Source organism: Manis javanica, chromosome 10 (genome assembly GCF_040802235.1).
Source record: "Manis javanica isolate MJ-LG chromosome 10, MJ_LKY, whole genome shotgun sequence".
Taxonomy (NCBI): Eukaryota; Metazoa; Chordata; class Mammalia; order Pholidota; family Manidae; genus Manis; species Manis javanica.
Genome location: NC_133165.1, coordinates 110484146 through 110502413, shown reverse-complemented (window position 1 = coordinate 110502413; position 18268 = coordinate 110484146). Strand labels below are relative to the sequence as shown.

At 56.0% G+C, this 18268-nt stretch overlaps 2 protein-coding genes across 3 annotated transcripts in view; both read left to right on the top strand.

Moving 5' to 3' along the window:
- The first annotated feature begins 865 nt into the window (after positions 1-865).
- CBX7 (chromobox 7) lies at positions 866-18115 on the top strand. 2 transcript variants are annotated; one of them, XM_037006940.2, is made up of 6 exons: positions 866-1159; positions 3305-3348; positions 9795-9860; positions 11730-11796; positions 14784-14856; positions 15203-18115. In XM_037006940.2, the coding sequence occupies exons 1-6, from the start codon at positions 1091-1093 to the stop codon at positions 15358-15360; spliced, it is 477 nt and encodes a 158-aa protein (XP_036862835.1). In that variant the 5' UTR covers positions 866-1090; the 3' UTR covers positions 15361-18115. The 2 variants fall into 2 exon arrangements, with proteins under 2 accessions (XP_036862835.1, XP_036862834.1); XM_037006939.2 differs by having other exon boundaries at positions 996-1159; positions 14505-14856.
- The window catches only part of LOC108386308 (DNA dC->dU-editing enzyme APOBEC-3G), a 47418-nt gene continuing 32452 nt past the window's right edge, over positions 3303-18268 (top strand). Inside the window, exons 1-2 of the mRNA XM_073213891.1 lie at positions 3303-3348; positions 9795-9860. Coding sequence (XP_073069992.1) covers positions 9851-9860 — 10 coding nt within the window. The 5' untranslated portion in view covers positions 3303-3348; positions 9795-9850. The remainder of the gene's footprint in view (positions 3349-9794; positions 9861-18268) is intronic.

Sequence of the window (18268 nt, the reverse complement as noted above, 5' to 3'; positions counted from 1 at the left end):
GGCGGCGGGAGCCGGAGGGGCGCGGATGGCTCCGCGTTGCTCGCGAGAGTGAACGGCGGCGTCGTCGGCGAAAACAGAGGGGGTTTGGGGCGGCTGGGGTCAGAGTTCGTCTAGGACGTCAAGGTCCGGTCATTCCACAAATAGTCGAACACCTACTGCGCGCCGAGATCAAGCGTGTGTGCGTGTGTGTGCTATGTGTGCGCGGGGTGGGGGCAGACCAGTGGCAAAATCCATCCCGGGTGCACCGTGTGTCCGCTGCAGCCGCACTTTGTGCGAGTTGTCGCCCTCTCGGGGCCCTCGACACAGCGTCCGCGACGGACCCGGGCATCTCAGCACCACCGCCCAAAGCCTGATGGACGGACAGACGTGGAGACGCCTGCTCAGGACAGGCCGAACCACAGCGCTCCGGAGCCTGAATCTGGAGAGCGCTTAGCCCTGTGGCGCCCCATCAGGTTGGGGAGCCTCGGCAGCACCCGCCTTCCTCTAGCTCGAGGGTCCGCGCCCCAGCCCCGCCTACTACTTTGCGAGATGGGGCGAACGGCCTCCCCCGCCCTGCAGGTTTCTTTTCCGCCCCCCTCCCGGGCCACGCCCCTCAGTGTCGTCCGGAGGATCTTTGAAAACGCTTCTCATCGCCCCCGGGCGATGTTAAGATCTCATCGCCCCCGGGAGCCCAGCAGCGCACGCGCCAAATAAGTCCCGGGCCGAAGGCGCTGAGGTGAGCGGCCCAGGCTACCGCGCGCGGGACTCCCTGGGGACGGAGAATGTGGGGCGTGACTAGGGGCGTGGCCAGTAAGGAGAGGGCGACCAGGGGGAGGGGCGTGACCTGCCTGGCGCGAGCCAGGCCCCTGCCCCGCCCCTGCCCGCGCGCTCGCTCGCTCGCTCGCGCTGAGGAAAATGTTGCGCAGGTTCAAAAATGGAACGTCGGCAGCGTGAGGGAGCGCGAGGGGGTGTGCGCGCGTGCGCGTGCGCGTGCGCGCCCGGGCGAGGGTGACGGGGACCCCGCGGCCCGACCATCGCGCGCCACAGCCGCGGCCCCGCAGCTCCGCCCCCAGCCCAGCCCGGCCTCGGGCCAGCTCGCCCTCCGCCCCGCATGGAGCTGTCAGCCATCGGCGAGCAGGTGTTCGCTGTGGAGAGCATCCGGAAGAAGCGCGTGCGGAAGGTGAGGCTGCGTGGGGGCGGCTCCCAGGACCCCTCTGGGGTCCCTCCTGTCCCCAGCACCGTCCCCTTCACCTGGGAGCGAAGGGGAAAGTGGGGCGGGAGGCCCAGGCAGCCCTGCGCTGCTGGGCTTGGCTCCCCAGTCTGTGCCTCAGTTTCCCCTCCACCTTGTAGGATAAGTAGAATAAAAGTTATCTACCCGGATCCTGGGGGCAGCTGAGCCCACCAGAGCTGGAGATGAGGGTCAGACTTTAGGGATCCTGAATGATCATCCTCATCCTCCTCATTCTAAATATGGGGAGACTGAGGCCCAAGTTAAGCAAAGGGCTTGCCTAGTGTGTTAACGTCCGAACTGGGTCTAGAACTCAGGACTCTGGACTCTTGCGACCAAGACCTTTGAAGTTGGAGGCGGAGCTCTGGAACAGTGTCCTGCCTCTGAAGTCAAATTACTGGACTTAGACCTTCTCCGATCCCTTCCACACCCCCACCTCCGTCTTTCCCCCCCTCTAAAGTGCACACCCCTCTTTCTTCCCCACCCCAGCTCTCAGCCCCGCCCGGCGGCCCAGTGAAGCCGCCTACAGCGCTCGGGCATCCTCCAGGCGCCTCCCCCCGCTCCTACGCCTCCAAAACAGACACACAGCCTGCAATTTAAGGAGGCATCTGTTGTGCTGGGTCCGGTGCCGGCGCCTCGGGGCTGGGCTTTGGCGGCCCACACGCTTCCTGTGCACGTGTTGCGGAGTGCGCTCCCCCGGGCTGGAGGTTGGGGATGGAATTCTTCGGGAAAAGTTCCTTTCCTGGTGCTCACTGCCATCCTTTTCCTGGATCTCCTCTGTTCAGCCCCTTGGGTTGATCCAGCGGCAGGGCTGGGAGGGGTCACAGGTTACCTCTCCTCTTTTGACAAAGACAGAAACTGAGGCCCAGGCAGGGGAAATGACCTCGTCAAGGTCATGCGGCCAGTTAGGGATGGAGGTAGAGCGGGAGCTCGAGTTGGCTGATTGCCAGCTGATCTTCTTTCCAGAGAGAAAACTTGGCTCTGGCATCTTGGGCCAAGGGGGAAGGTCAAGGTGGGCCATGAGCTTTTCTTCCCCCAACCCAGATGGGGTTGAACTGTATTCAGGTCCGAGCTGCTCCTCCCCACTTCCTCCAGGGTTTCCTCAAATTTAATTTATTCCACAAAGCCTAGGGCTTTCCATAATCAGGTGCAGTAAATACCCCTTCTTTGTGGGGCCTGAGGGATGGTACCAGAGGGTAAAGAGCATCGTTCCTTTAGTCATTTATTCAAAGTGTATTTATTGAGGGAGGATCTGTTATGTACCAGGCACCATTCTAAGCCTCAGGGAGGGATAAATCCCTCCCGTCCTGGAACTGGCATTCCAGCAGAGGAGACACACAATAAAAGAGGAAATAAATACAGATCCTACCTAGGAAGAACTGTAAGGTGGGAAGGATGGCATAGAAGGGTTAGACAGGGCAGGCCTCTTTGAGGAAGTGGCATATCTTGGTCTTAAAGTTCCAGTGTAGAGGGGTTTCACCCATTGGATGAAAACAGCCCTGCCAGCTGTGAGAAAGGGAGGGGCCTGGCTCTGTTTTCTAACTCTTGGAGGGGTGACCACCATTTTTGAAGGTGGAGACTTTTGTCAGCCTTCTCTGGGGTCCTGCCAGGGTCTTTTGAGTTGTGGGTCTTACAGTCATTGGCCTGTCACCTCTGGGCCAGAGGCAGCATTTCCCAGGAAAGGGGCTGGTGGGGCTAGAGCCATGGGGAACACCCCAGCAAGAAATTTCCTAGGACTTGGAGAGTCTTCTGATCTAAAAAGGAAAGAGAGTTATAGTCTTAGCACTGGGCCTCTGGACACTGGATTTTTGGTGGTATAGGCCTCCATGTGGTCTCAGTTTCCCCTGTGTGGCATGAGCTCTGAGCTTCTGCCACAGGAGACCCAGCAATGTTGGCGGCCAGATGCACTCCTGTGCTGTAGTAGGGAGAGCAGTCTGGGATGGTCATGCAGCCAAAGTGTGGGGGCCTTTGCATTGGTGGAGATGTGGGAGGTGGTCCCTGGACTGTGTGTTTGCAGAGGGGAATGGGCCTTACTGTCCTGTGAGTAGTTACTGGGTGGGTGTGTGTCTCACTGTGTCTGTTTCTCTCTCTTCCCAGGGTAAAGTCGAATATTTGGTGAAGTGGAAGGGATGGCCCCCAAAGTAAGACTCCTTTATGTGTGTATGTCTTTTTGTCTATACATCTTCCCATCTACTTTTTGCTTTCTCTCCTGCCTAGCTTTTAGCTCCAGCTGCTCTAGTAATTGGCCAGTAGACTTTGATTAAAGCATACTCTTCTCTGGGCTTCAGTTTCCCCTCCGCCAGCCTAGCAGCTTGTGGCACATGAAGGTCCCAGTGGGCCCCAGCTTCTCTTCTCACCTGCTCCCCTCCAGGTTGAGCTCCATGTTGGAGCCTCCTCCCCTTTCCTTCTGGCTTTCCTGGCACTGGGATGTGAAGGCACAGCATCTTGGCTTCTGAGATGTCTGCTGGCCAGGTGGAGGGGCTCCCAAGGCACAGTGCTGGGTGGGGGTTATTGGGTCTGGGAAAGGCAAGTCTAGCCAGGGAGACACAAGTCCTCAGTGCCATAAGGCTAGGGACAGAGCCCAAGCACACCTCTCTCCAGTCTACAGAGCAGGTTCCCATACAGCCTGGTGAGGCAGATGTGGTAGTGACTTATTAAGAGGAGGAAACAGCCTCAGAGAAGGTAAGCAGTTGCTGTATGTCACACAGCAAGTGGAGGCAGAGTTGAGCTTGAACTAGGCCTCCCCATTTCCAGGTATCTCCTCTGTACCTCCTCCATCTCACAATTGAGGACCAAGTACCTCTCCTAGTTGCTCCACCGCTCCTTCTGCAGCCCAGTCAGGAACTTTCCCCCAACCAATCACTTCCCAGCAGGGAGTTTTGTTGGGGGAGGGAATAAGCAAGTCGTGGGGCCTCTCCATTGGTCTGTGGGTGCCCCACCTCCCTGCCCTGCCTCCTAGCAACTGACTTCTGGAAACCCCCTCAGGCTGGAAACCCCCTCAGTCCCCAGCCTCTGCTGTCAGTGCTGGGGGCTGATCTGGTATTGGGTCCTGGAAGCATCTTGGAGGCATGTTGGGGAGAGATGGCAGAGGGGAAGGTAGCCCATTTGCCTCAGCTTTCGTCTCTGCAAAATGGGTTCAGTAGTCCTGGCCTTGCCCTCCCCTCTTAGGCTCCCTCACTCTTGAGGGGGAGAGACTCGGGTGCATGTTCAGGGGGACCTGCAGGCATCCTGATAATTGGGGTTGGCAGCTGGCCAACCAGGTAATGGACTCCAGGGACAGAGCCCAAGCACACGACTCTCCAGTCTTCTCCTACACTGGGCAGGCTTGAGGTGGATTTCCAGCCTAGACAAAGGGCAGTAAGAGGTGCGGGAGGATTATCAGGGGAAGCCCGCCCAGGGTGGGCTGCTGGAGCACTGGCTCCCTGCGTACTCGTTCGCTTCTTAGCCTCTACGCTGGAAGGCCGGGTGTCCCACTATAGCCTCCAGCCTACTGGCCTTCAAGGCACTGTTGGCTATTTTTCCTCCTCTGTAGACTCCATCTTTTGAAAGATTTCCTTCTCTAAACAGAGGTACTTATCAATTAAAAGTTCCTTCTCCCACTGTTATAAATCCCAGATGAATTATAAATCCCGTCAGAGCTTCAGCAGGAGGGAAGGCCCTCGCGCTCCAAAGGCAGTCCCTCATGTTTCTGTTGGCCCGCACCCCCAACCCTGGGCTCCCTTGTTTCATGACATACTGAGACCACCAGTGGGACCTTATGACTGCCTTTGGAAACCCGAGGGGGTTCTGGGAGCCCTGTTTGATCAGTTGGCCTGGGGTACCTCTGGCTCCCCCACACTTTGGTCCTGGGTTTGTGGCCCATGGTGGGATAGCTGTGAGCTCCTGGGCAGGTCACCAACGTGGCAGGGTCTCTGTTTCCACATCTCCAAAGTGGAATAATAAAGCCTCCGTCACAACGTTGTTGTGAGGATTAGATGATGGATATAAAGGATCTGGTGTTTTCTCAGCCTACCAAGCAGTTAGAAAATGTTTGCATTTAATACAAAGTTAGGCAGCTTGGCTCTTAGGTCTCTCCCAGCCAGGAGAGGGATCTGGGGGGTTGTATTTCTCACAGGAGCTCAGAGTAGCCTTTAGAAATCATTTAGATCAGTCTTCAGCTGGGGAAACTGAGGCCCAGAGAGGGGAGGTCATTACAAGAATATAACTGCCAAGCCCACACTGTGTTGCACACTCTTCACACCATCCACTGCATCTCCCACTTTGCTTGGAGGAAAATAGGTTCAGTCAGGGGAAGAAGCAGGAGAACCTGGGCTCCTTTGTAATCTACTTGGTCCTCAGTCTGCCCTCCTCAGGCGACCTTTTTGGAAAAGAGGCTGAGAAAAAGGGTAGGGGGTAGGTAGTTGGGCAGGCTGCTTGCTGAAGGCCTGGGACTTGGCCAGGGCAGTGCTAGCCTCCGTGGGCAGAGGAGCCAGATTCTCCTGTTCCGTAGTACCCTGCACACTCCACACCCTGGCCAGGAAGCTCATAGCTAACAGAAACCATTATTGAAATAAACACTCGCCCTGTGCAGACCCTGTTTCGTTTGTACATGCTTTACCTATGTCCCTCCCCAAGAGCAGGTAAATGACTGCCCTCTCTCCCCAGCAGATGGGGCAGAGGAGCTATCTTGCTAGTTGCGGAAGGTACAGCAGAAGGCACAGGGAGGGGCTGGGGCACAGGGCAGAGGATGTTAAATCAATCATCAGCTACAGGCCTTCAGCCCCGCGGAGACCCCTCAGATACCCAACTCTCATTCCAGCCTGCCCAGGACTGCTATTCCCTCTTCAGAAACGTGTTCCTTCCTTCTTTTTACATTTGTGAATGCTACCCCATCTTTTAAGGAGGACCGCCTTCACTGAGCTTTAGTAATGATATCACCAGCAATAACCGTATCAGTAAGCCCCTACTATGAGTCAGGTATTGGCCCATTTAATTGCCTAATGGCAGCCCATTTTACAGATGGGGAAACAAAAATCCTCAGAGGAGTCCTCGCCCGAGGTCATACAGCTGGGACAATCTGGACTAGGGGCTGCCTGATCCCAGACCTAAAGGTGACCTAGGATCTCCTGTATTGGTCTTTTGACCAGTTTAGTAGGGAGGCTTTGGAGTCAGACCAGGGTGCCTTTGAACGCTGGTTCTGTAGGTTTACCAGCTTTGTGACCAGGGCAAAGTCTTCAGCCTCTCTGTGCCTGCAGATCCCCGCCTGTAAAATAAGGCCCTAACCTCAGGAGGCCCTGCTGAAGGTTGCCTGAGCCAAGGGAAGGTTCGTAGTGCAGTGCCAGGGCAGTGGAGGCTGTTCTCCCTCCTCCAAGACCGGGTTTGGGCAGCTGGCAGCAGACCCGGGTTCCGGCCCTGGCAGGGTTTTGCGCTCTGTAGGCGTTTGAAATTGTTTTAATTAATGCTTATTTGCTTTTATTATGTGCCATAATGATCTAAGTGCTTAAAATGGCTTAATACATCTAACCGTCACATCAGCCTTAAAAGGGACACTTGCATGGATGGAGAAAAGAAGCCCTAGGGTGGAGTTACTCGTCGAAAGGCGCACAGGCAGTGCCGACCTGATCCTCCGTCATCCTCACTTTCGGCATCTTTAAATTGTTAGTTGGGGGGCTGGGGCGGGCCCGACTCTGTGGGGTGCCCCGCCCCCAACACAGCCGGAGCCTGCGCAGCGGGGCTCAGGCGGGGCTGCCTCTAGCCTGTTTACTGGGGCGCGGGGGCGGGGCGATTGGTCACGTGGCCGTGTTTACCTCGGAGCCGGCGCGAGCTGGCCCGGCCCCCGGCCCCCATTGGTTGACCGGGGATCTTGTGCGTGCGCCTCCGCCTGCGTGCGCGCGCCCCGCTGCCGGCTTCAGGGGCGGGGCAAATGCCCCTTTCGCCTCTGAACGCTCCTTTGCTTCCTAGCTTGCGCGCGCTGAGCGCGCACGCCGTAGCCCGGTGCGCGGGACGGGAGACCCAGATCCCAGCATCTCTGAGGCTGTGGATCCGTCTGGCTTGCGCACTCCTGTCCTGCCTGTACCCAGGTGTTCACAAAGCGGCATTGATCCACCTGTGGTCTCTGGTTTCTCACACTGTGGAGGAGAGCTAATGGCCTCCACTTGAGGGGGCAGGGGTGTCCGAGGGGGTGAGACGCTGTACATTCCCTCTCCTCCTCCCCGCCCCCGTCAGGGAGCAGGGCCAGGCATCCTGCTGCCAAATCGGACCCTGCGCTGTTGCCTGAGACCTAACCCAATAGCAATCCCCCCTGAATCCACTGCCCCTTTCTGTGCACCCACTGTGCCAGGCTCCAGGTCAGACATCGAGAAAGTCAGTTAGGCAATGCCCCTCCCCGAAGGACTACACAACCCGGTGGGAAGTCAGATACAGTGATGTGTCAGGAATCCAAGGTAGGGTGGCCAAGATTCAACAGAGTTCCAAGCACAGACTGTCCACTTACTAGCTCACTGACCTTGGCAAGGTGTTTACCTGCTGTGCCTCAGTTTCTTTATCTGTAAAGTGGGATAATTTACAGGATGTTATGGGGAATGGGTGAATTCCTGGTGGTAGTTGTGAGCTGGTCCCTTGCTGTTACTGTCCTGGTGTTGGTGATTCTTAAGATGAGGAAATTGAGGTGTAAATTCACCAGGAACCACAAAGCAACTACACCAACCAAAAATGGGTAGGGCAGTGGGGAAGTAGGCAGGGCAAAAAGGACTAGAGTACTGTAGAGACATTTCAGCAGCTAGGACAAGGCAGAGGACACAGGAAGAACACAAAATCCCCCTTTCTTGTTATTAGTACAGAGGAGGAAATTCAACCTTTGTTTGGGGGAGTCTTAGCCACCCTTTGTTTTCTTATAGTTGGGCTTTACCTAAACTATAAAAAAATCCACAGTTGTACTTTCAGCATTTCTTCATTGTGAGCAAAACTCTGTAGTGGCTTCTACAGCCATTCCTGGGCGTGGGCTGCATCTCTGAGGTGGAAACAGGTACAGAGGGGTCACAATCTGCCAGCCATAACACCGGCGGGAGTCATCAACAGCTCTGGCAATGCCAGGTGCAACAGCAAGCTGTGGAGAGCAGCAGAGGGGAGGGCTCGTTCTGCTGGGAGCGGGACACCTTGCACAGTAGTCAGGGAAGCCACAAGGCACTGGCTCTTAAAGGGTGACTGAGAGTTGTCTGGAGACTAGCTCTGGGGAGAGCACAGCCCTGCAGGGAATGAGAGGGGGACATGTAGCACTCGGGTAGGGGCTCTAAGGTCATCAGGGCGTGGACCTTCATTGCTGCATCCACAGACCTAACACAAAGTAGGTGTGCAGAATTGTCAGTGCGGGAGAGAAGGGAAGGGAAGGGTTCTGTCCCTGGGCAGCTTGTTTGAATCTGTCTTGGACTACTGTTAGGTGTCACATGGTCCCAGGACACTTTAAGATGAAGCTTTTAGCTCAGCCGGTTAGGAGGCAAGCAGGAACAGAGAGGCTCTGCCCTGCCTCTTTCTGCCTCCTAACACCTCCCTGATACCTACTCACCTTTCTTCTTATCCAGAAGAGCTGGGTGCACACATGTGTGTATGCATACATACATGTATGTGTATTTGTATGTTTGTATGTTGTATAGTTGTATGTATACATATATATATAGACATATGTATGCTTTAAATTTTTTAATTTTCTGTGTACTAGTATCTGTTTATGGTACGTGATACTAGTTTTTCCGTTTATGAAAGTCATACAAAGTTTTTAAAAAATAAAACTACTTAAAACAAAAATAGTGAGTTGCTTTAAAGGCAGATACTAAGTAAATAATAGTGCAAGTAGAAGCGGGAGAGCTGAGCCCCAGAACTCCTGAGCCGCCCTGCCCAGATCTGTCCCAGCAGGGGGTGCTCTCTGCTCTGAGAGTGTTGTGCACATCACATTCCTGCAGTGCCAGGCCCCGGGATGAGGGCACATCAGAACTGGCTGTGAAGGTGCACCCATGTGCTGAGTGGGGAGGCGGCAGCTCGGCCAGGGCAGAGGAGGTTGCGCTAGGGCCAGGTGGGGACAGCAAAGCTTCCTGGGCACCGGGCACTGCTATAAACATTCAGACACATGAATGTGTTCAATCAGCACAAGAATCTTTTCCGGATGGGAAAATTGAGACACAGAGATGTTAAGTAAGTTGCTCAAGGTTATACAGCTATCAAGGGCACAGCTGGGATTTGAACCCAGGCAGTTTGGCTCCAGAGCATCTGCTCTTTACCAAATGTTCTTGCTGCTCATGGGCACGGAATCCTGGGACTTAAAGGGCCTGCCTTCTTGCAGGCACCCTGTGTGTCTGAAGTGAACATGGAATCTGATCAGGAGTTGGACACAGTCGTTAATAGGGTGCCCAAAAAGAAGGGAGTTCTAGCGTCACTGGAGCCTCCAGGAGGCCCTGGCCTACCCTGCGCAACCAGGGACGGCTTCTGGGAGTAGGTGATAATTATGCTGGACCAGGAAGGGGCAAAGGCCTGCAGGCAGTGGGCCCTGGTGGAGCAGCTGGGGCCTCTGAATGCCAGAGGGAGCAGAGCAGCTCTGACATCTTATTTCTCTCCCCAGGTACAGCACATGGGAGCCAGAGGAACACATCCTGGACCCCCGCCTAGTCATGGCCTATGAGGAAAAGTAAGGGGCCTTAGTCTCCCAGTGGGTCTGGGCATAAGGCAGGCTCTGGGATTTCACAGGGAGCCTCCTGTTGGCTTGGCTCTGAGCAAGGGTTGTGGGCATGGGGTGGAGGTCCTGCAGGGACAACCTGGTGTCATTGGGGGGAGGTGGTGGGCACCAGGTCCCAGGGAAGCTGAGGGCCCTGGGTCTCTTTTGTTGCTGGGGATATCAGCCACTTCCTTAACCTTCCCAGGCTTCTGTCTCTAATGTAGAAAGAGCTATCCCTAATACACCTGCCTGATTCCCTCATAAGGGGGGAGTTTCAACTGCAGTGAAGAATATAAAAATGCCCCGTGTGAAGGGCAGCAATGTCAGTAATGCCCTTGGCGGCAGGCAGTCCAGAGAAAGAGTCTCTCGAAAGATGCTCTCACTAAGTGAAGGAAATACGATGAAGCTCAGGGAAGGCCAGGGGAGGGGTGTGACTCTGGAGTTGGCATGTCTGAGTTCTGGGCCATCCCCCTTGGCTACCTCGCAGCTGAGTGGCCCTGGGCAAAGCCACCTCCGGGCCTCAGCCTCCCGCGTGCAGTGCTCTGCTGGGATTCTGCAGCTTGGTCAGTGATTGGCAGCTCCACTGATGGGGAGGACATATCTTAGTAGGGAGCCTTTGACAAAATGTTTCTCCTGGTGTGGGGCCTTCTGAGCATAATCTAGCCACTCCCGTCCCAGCTGACCCCAGCTTTACTGGCCTCCCTTCCTGCCAGCAGTCAGTCAGCTGAAGTCCTTGCACATCTCCTGTCCCACCTACCCTGTACAGTGTGAGACCGTTTCACAAAGTCGTTTTTATCTGGCCCCTTACAGTAACCTCCTGAGACAGGAATTAGGGTCTTATTTGACTGATGGGGAAATTGAGGCTAAGGGGCTTGTCCAGGGGCCTCACCCTCAAGGGTTTGGGAGGTCTGTTATGGTGAGCCACCAGGAGCGGGACCCAAAGTTCTGGGTGTCACAGTGCCCTGGCTGCTTTCAAATGCGGGTTCTAGGGCTGCACAGCAGACCTGCTGAAGCCAGCTCTGTAGGGAGAGAGGGCCCTCCGCAAGGGCATTTGCCCAGCACCCCAGGAGGCTGGTGTCTCTTGGATTGTGGCAGCTGCTGCCTGGGCCCAGGTTGGGGAAGCACCGCTGGACACAGTGCCCAGGATTCACTGGTTTGGCTGAGCTCAGATGGAGAGGCCTGTTTAAAGTCACACAGTACTCGGGGGGGTGGGGCAGACTCCTAGCCTCCACGTTCTTTCTGCTGTCCTCGTGGCCTCTGCACGGGGTAGGGGGGTGCTACAAAAGCGAATGGAATGAAGTGCAATAGGCAGAATGAAATGCCAAAATTTTCCCTCCTCCTCTGGCACTGGTTTTGGAGCCTCGGTCATGATGTGCTTGCTCTCTTGTGTGCGGGCGTTGCATGCATCCACAGGTGGTGCCTGTATGTGTGTGTGTGTTTGGGATGTGGGGAAGGCGCCCAGCAGTAACTGGCATCTACTAGGCACTCAGAATAGGCTAGTTTTTCTCCCCTTCCCAAACCAGATGGTGCAGAAAAGTCCTACCAGTCCTTTCCCCAGGCTCATGCAGATTCCCAGATGGGAGAAAGCTGGGCAGAACTTCCCTGCAGGAGGGCCATTCCTGGGCTTCTCAGCTCCTCCTGGGACATTTGAGGCAAATTTGGCTGAAGGGTTTCTGTATGGCCTAAAGAGCACAGAGGAGCCCCTACCCCAGAATCGGGCGGGGCCTGTGGAGGATGCCCTCCCCCTCCCCCAGCAGCAGAGGACAAGGTGGAGAGAGATCTCACTTTCCCTTAAATGTCACCAGTGTTTCCTTTTCTTCTGCCATCTGCTTTGTACCCCAGGGAAGAGAGAGACCGAGCGTCAGGGTACAGGAGGAGAGGCCCGAAACCCAAGCGGCTCCTGCTGCAGGTAACCCCGCCAGCGCTGGTGCCTGCCCACAAGTCCCCCTAGTCCCTCTCCCAGCCCCACCTGGTCCTTGCATTTGCACCCACTAGATGAACTGAACCATTTACCCTCCTGGGCTCCGCCCAGGGCACTGTGGGGCAGGGCACCTAGAGGGTAAGTTTCAATAGGAGGAGTGGGGAGAAGTCAGGACTGGGGACTGGTGTCCCAGAAAGACAGCCTGGGTGAGAGGTGCTATGGTAGGAGGGAGGGTGGCTGTATGGCTGATGGGATCCTAGAACTTTGAGAGCTTAGAGTATTGTAAGTAAGCGTTTTTGATGCTCAAAAGTCCCCAAAACACAAAATTGTCGTATTTGAGAAACTTAGAAACATAAACTTTAGAATTGAGGAAGCACGGGAGCCTGGAATTTTAGAATCCAAGAAAAGGAGACTTAGAATTCTTCAACTGTAGCTTTGGGATGTCCTAGAAACATGTCATTTTTGAGTGAGAAGAAACATACAGGGCCTCCTTTTCCAGTCCTTTGCTGTAGGTGTGTGTCTAGACTGCAACATCCCAAATTACCCAGGTCTTGGGGCCACTTGGCTGACTTGACTGCTTTGCACTGAAAAGCAAATGGAACCTGGAGTGATGCGAGGCAAGTGTCTTAGCTGCTCTGAGCTTGAGTTTCTCATCTATAAAACCAGTATGATAAGAATACCAGCTCTGTTTAATAAGGCCCACCCAGGTGTTGAAGCCAACAAATAAGACTTCTTAGTCCACATGCATGTCCAGTCTCCTGCCCATTCTTGGTTTTAGATCACCTGAGGCTTTTGTCTGAATAGACAAGCCCCTCTTCATGCAGTGGGCCTTTTACACAGGGGTTCGGTATGAACTGGGTCCCAGGAAGGAAACTAGCATCTGTCTATCAGACATCTTCTCTGTGCTAAGCTATGTTCTTGGTGCTGCTCATAAATAAACACACATCATCCACACACCAAACCTATGTGGAAGGTGTATTGGTTATCTATTGCTGTATAATAAATTACCTTAACAACTAAACAACTTAAAAGCAATAAACACTGTATCACATAGTCTTGGTGTCTTGGTGGGCCAGGAATTTGAGAGTTCTTTAGCTGGTTCTTGAGTGATTCAGATCTGGGGTACATTCATTTGTCAACCAGGGCTGCACCACCTGAAGGTTTGACTGTGGCTGGACGACCTGCTTCCATGTGCAGATCTACTCGCATGCCCAGCCAGTTAGTGCTGGATGTTGGCAGGTGGCTTGGTCCCTCACCATGGGGACTTCTCCTTAGGGCCACTGAGTGGCCTCACAGTATGGCCACTAGCTTCCTGGAGTGGGTGATCCAAGAGAGAGCAAGGGAGAAGCACAGCGTCTTTAGTGTGACCCAGCCTCAGAAGTCCCACGCCACAGTGTTCCGAGCTGGGGGATGGCATATGGGTGTTAATCCCATCCTTGGGGCCCTCTTGGAGGCTGGCCGGTGCAGTTTCATCATTGTTTCACTGACAAAACTGAGGCTCAAGGAGGCCATTAGTTGAGCATCACAGAGCTGGATGAATCCAGGTCTGATTCTGGTGCTCCTGGGTCCGTTAGTAACTGTAGTTCTCTCGTGCTGAGATGGACAAGGCCAAAGATGAGTCCTTTTCAGGATCATAGGCGAGTTGGCTGGGCTTGTGATGACCTGTGCGCCAGGCTGAAGGAGCAGTTTTGATAAAGCTGCGTGTAAGATAAGTCCCCTAGTATTGCAGTATCTTCCCAGTCCCTCCCAGTTCTGCATCCTCTCACATCCCCTAACCATCTGCACCCTGCGCTGAGGGACGGCATTGCCAGGTGGGACTGGAGAATGGAGGCTGCACCTGTGATCTTTGCTCCCAGCTTGGAGGTACTTGACCTACAGGTCCCATGTGATGGCCTCACTCTTCCTGGGAACCTCTGGTGACAGGTGGCAGTAAAAGATACTGTCCAAAGTGATCCAGGCCCTCAAAACACCTTAGCACCAAGGATCCTTCTTAGACTTGTATAAATTTCTCCAAAGTCAGACACTCACCGAATTACAAAACTCCAGCCCTGGGCTTGTATAAGAATATGTCCCACAGCCCCATGTTAACAAAAGTGAAGGGGGGCCTCAGCGGTGGGCTGGATTCACATCGGGCCTCTTCTGTCACTCAGAGCCAAGGAGTGTCCTGGAGGGGTCAGGGGGCACCTGCAGGCTGCTGGCAAAGTCCCGACCTTGTGGCTGTGTGACTTGGTGCCCCCCAGTGCTGTGTGTACTCTGGGGTTAACTTGCCTCAAGAAACTTAGCCCTCTGCCTCCCATCATCTCCCTAGTAGACTGGCTGTTTCAGCTCCCAAAAGTAAGCAAAAATTCCTTTCCTATAATGAAGGATAACTCCTTAATTTCTCTGCCTTGTAAATCCAACTAAGTTCTTTGTTGGTCAGTTTTTGGTTGGTACTTCTTACAGGTGTACCAAAGGAACGTGCCCCGCCACCCCCATCCCTGAGCCACTGACGGCCCCCCGGCAGATTAGGCTGCATGGTGGGGCCAGGATGTGTGGCTGAGCCGCGCCAGACCTGGGGCTGGGGTTGGAGTGCCAGCTGGTTCTGGGCCATGAAAGATGGGGAAGGGAACTCCGGGTTGGAGGAACAGCATGAGCAAAGGCGCGGCAGTGGGTGGGAGGGCAGGGCTGACCCGCCGTGCCCTGCCTTGCCCCCGCAGCGGCTGTACAGCATGGACCTGCGGAGCTCCCACAAGGCCAAGGGCAAGGAGAAGCTCTGCTTCTCCCTGACGCGCCCACTCGGCAGCGGGAGCCCCGAGGGGGTGGTCAAGGCAGGGGCACCTGAGCTGGTGGACAAGGGCCCCTTGGTGCCCACCCTGCCCTTCCCGCTCAGCAAGCCGCGCAAGGCCCACAAGTACCTGCGGCTCTCACGCAAGAAGTTCCCGCCCCGTGGGCCCGACCTGGAGAGTCACAGCCATCCACGGGAGCTCTTCCTGCAGGAGTCACCAGCCCCGGAGGTCCTGCAGTTGGCCGGCGAGTGGGAGCCTGCTGAGCAGCCCCCTGAAGAGGAGGGTAAGAGAGCCAGGCCCACAGACCCTCAGGGCTAGAAAGGTCTCTTAAGTCATCAGGAACAAGTGTCATTGGAATGGTCTGAGGGTGCCCCTGAGGCCACATAGCCTGCAGGGACCCTGGCGCCCAGCCCACAGTTCTTTCTGTGGTGCTGCTCCAGACAAACTCTTGCCCAGCCAGGAAGGATAAGTGTAGTGATCTCCTCCCGTGTGCCCTGCCTTGAGGTGGCCCTAAGCTGGCGGGGGCCTCAGGAAGACCTGGTGTGGGGCGTGGGTTGCACACAGCCCCCTGCTCCCTTCTTCTCCACCTTGTGTCAGTGTTGTCCCCCGTGTCTCTCCCATGGCTACAGTTGATGCAGATCTGGCCGAGGGGCCCCCTCTTTGGACACCTGCGCTCCCGCCAAGTGAAGTGACAGTGACCGATATCACCGCCAATTCCATCACCGTCACCTTCCGTGAGGCCCAGGCAGCTGAGGGCTTCTTCCGAGACCGCAGTGGGAAGTTCTGAATCACCGTTTTTACTCTTCTTAAACTGTTTTCTTTTGGGCTTGGGGTGGGAACTTCCAGAGATGGGGAGGGGTTGGGGGCGGGTTAATTATTTTATTTAAAAGCATATGTAACAGGAGAAGGGGGAAGACACAACACTTCCCCACCACCCTGCGCTTGCTCTGCGTGTCATGTTTACAGAGGGGCCTCAGGGTCTGTTTGGGGGGCTGGAGAGGCCTGGAGCTTCCCTGTGAGTCGGGGAGCCTCTCCAGGGCAGGATAGAGACAGGGCCACCGGCCCCTGGATGGACACCGCCGTCCCCGTTCTCTGGAGGTGCGGCGGCTGTTCTAGGAGCTCAAGGACGGGAGACCCAAGCCCTTCCCAGAGCAGCCCACCCCAGCCTTCCTGCTCGGCTCCCCTTGTCCTTTCTTTGTCTGTAACTTTTCACTCCAGCTTCATGGTGGGATGTAGAAGCTGGCTGTGACCAGAAGTGACCAGGTCAGAGAGGAGGGTTGGAGGTGACGAGTGCATCCCATGTCCTCCGGGGAGACTCTGCCTCTCCTCTGGTGGCAGCTGCGGCTGAGCAGAGTGGCTTCTGCTCAGAGTTCTGCGCCCCACGCCCGGCCTGTGAGGAACACTCGTGAGCACACCCATCCGCACAGGTGTGCACACTGTCCCACCCTTGTGCCCTCCTGCCTGTGCACGTGTCTCCATACCTCCTGTCTGGAAACCGTGACCAGGTGAGCATGGGGGGATTGACAGCACAAAAGAACCTGCTGCAGGCACCCCACACTCACCCCACCTTGCAGGGCACCCCGTGGGGCACCTTTGTCCCAGCTCAGCTTGCTCACAGCTGTCAGCAGAGGGCAGGGGTCTGGCATGCGGGTGAGACAGCCGCCACGTTCCAGGCGTGCAGGTGTGGTTTTGTGGCTTCACCTGGCCAGCCGCAGGTGTGCCAGGCATCAGCACAGGCTATGAGGGGGTCTGGCCTTTCTTCCCCCGAGGGGCTCCTGTTCTCTCGGACTCAGGTGACTTTTCAGCCCATCCCGTTCTCCTCTTTCTCTGCCCTCCCATCCAGCTCAGCCAAGCCCTGGGTGGGTACGGGCTGTCGGGGAGGGAGGGAGCCCCGACTGCTGCTGACACTCGCCCCCATCTGCCCTAAGGCCCTGCTGGGACTGACCCTGTGTTCCTGTGAGGGCACCTCTGCCGTGTCTTCCTGCAGTCGGGCTGCAGTGGGCGGTGGGCCAGGAGGTGCACAAGCCCCACGCCCGGCAAGGGGCTGTGCCCCCCAGGAGGAGGGGCGCTCATTTTCTAGTCGCCGCAAATATGCCTGTGGGCTAGAAGCACCCCTGGCAGTGAAGAGTGACTTGTTCCCTACCCTGGCCCTATGTAGGGAGAAAGTCAGCCTGGGGGAGGGCAAAGGAGGGGCATGTAAGGCCGGCTCCCTCCACCCATCCCACTGTCAGAGGCGGGGCCCTCGGGTCCTGCACCCCACCTGCCCTCTCCCAGGCTTACCCCCACTCTGTTTTGCCCCGAGGTAGTCCACACACCCCCTGCTGAGGCAAGGCCAGGGCCATTCTTCTCCCAGGCCCCTTCTCCCTGAGTTCCCAAACCAAAGACAGCCAGCACCCCATTTTTGTTTGGGGTGCCCTGCTGGCAAGTTCCTAGTCCCTGAGTCTCTCCCCTTCCTCCTTAATCCATCTTTGTCCAGGGTCAATTCAGTGCTTCCACTGAGGGATGGACCCCTCTTGGGTGACTTGATTCATCCCCAGCCTAAGAGCTAGTCTAGAGGTGCATGTGGGGGTGGGTCAGGGAAAAGAGGGGCAGCAGAAACCCCGCCCACCCAGCCGTGGGGCGCTGGGGAGGGGAGGGGCAGCCTGGAGGTGGGAGCTCTCCCAGGACAGGGGCTCCCAGCAGAGGGGAGGGTGGTGGAGGGCAGTGGGCGGCGGAGGGGGCCTCTCCAGAACTAGAAGATGGTGGCCGTGGATTTGGGCCTCTGGTGGCAGCTTCCCAAAGAAGTCATAGTCCTCCTCCCTGTGAGGACATGGGACCTCTCTTCCTGCGTCACTGGCACTTTCACAGAACTGTTGGTGCAGTCCGCGGGCTTGGGGTTTGGGGGCTTTCCTTTGATTCTGTTTGCTGCAGGAGCACTTCCTGCCTCTTACTTAGCCCTTTGGGGCCCACAGAGCTCCATGCGTCTCAGGAAGGGGACCTGGGGAGCCAGGGCTCCCTGGGGAAAGGGCTCTGTGCTGTTAGGACCTTGCCCTACCCAGGACAGAGACCTCTGGGAGGAGTTGGGTGTGGCCCTGAGTGTCCCAGCAGGGTGTAGCAAGGAGCCCACTGACCTCCTGCTCTGTCGCCCACCCCAGAAGGCCAGTACTCATGGGGGTTGGGGGCTCAGAGAGTTGGACCACCTGTCTTTCCTTCCCTCAGCCCCCATACATCTTGAATGTAGAGAGACCAGTTGGTACTTTTCTTTTGCTGTGGGATGGGGTGTGGAGAGTGTCCCCCCACCCCTGGCATGGCCACTTACAGTGCCGCAGCCGAGGCCTGCTGGGCGCCCCGGTGCGCAACACTCCGGGTGGCAACCCCATCGCCAGCTTTCTCCTCCTCTCCCGCTCGGGGGGTGGCGCTATGCTTGCGTAAGGTGGTCCAGCTTCTGCTTTATAAGTGGCCAGCCCAGCCTCCAGGTCTCAGCATGAGAACACTTTCTTTGCACAGAATGAGCGTTGAGCTTTGTTCAGACAAAATGAATGTATTCGGGAGGGGTTGGGGGCACGAGTTGATTCCAAGCACATGCCTTTTCTAAGTGTGCTGGGGAGCGAGAGTGGATGCAGAGCACGGTTTTATTTTTGTACTGATATTGGTAAGAGACTGTATAGCATCTATTTATTTAGATGATTTATCTGGTAAACAAGGCAAAAAATTAT

What these genes read in the sequence shown, in the direction of transcription:
- CBX7 (XM_037006939.2), top strand. Translation starts at nt 1,091, where the DNA reads ATGGAGCTGTCAGCCATCGGCGAGCAGGTGTTCGCTGTGGAGAGCATC. An exon ending in TGGAAGGGATGGCCCCCAAA is followed by an intron (nt 3,349 to 9,794) that starts GTAAGACTCCTT and finishes TTCTCTCCCCAG; the next exon opens with GTACAGCACATGGGAGCCAG. An exon ending in GTCATGGCCTATGAGGAAAA is followed by an intron (nt 9,861 to 11,729) that starts GTAAGGGGCCTT and finishes TTTGTACCCCAG; the next exon opens with GGAAGAGAGAGACCGAGCGT.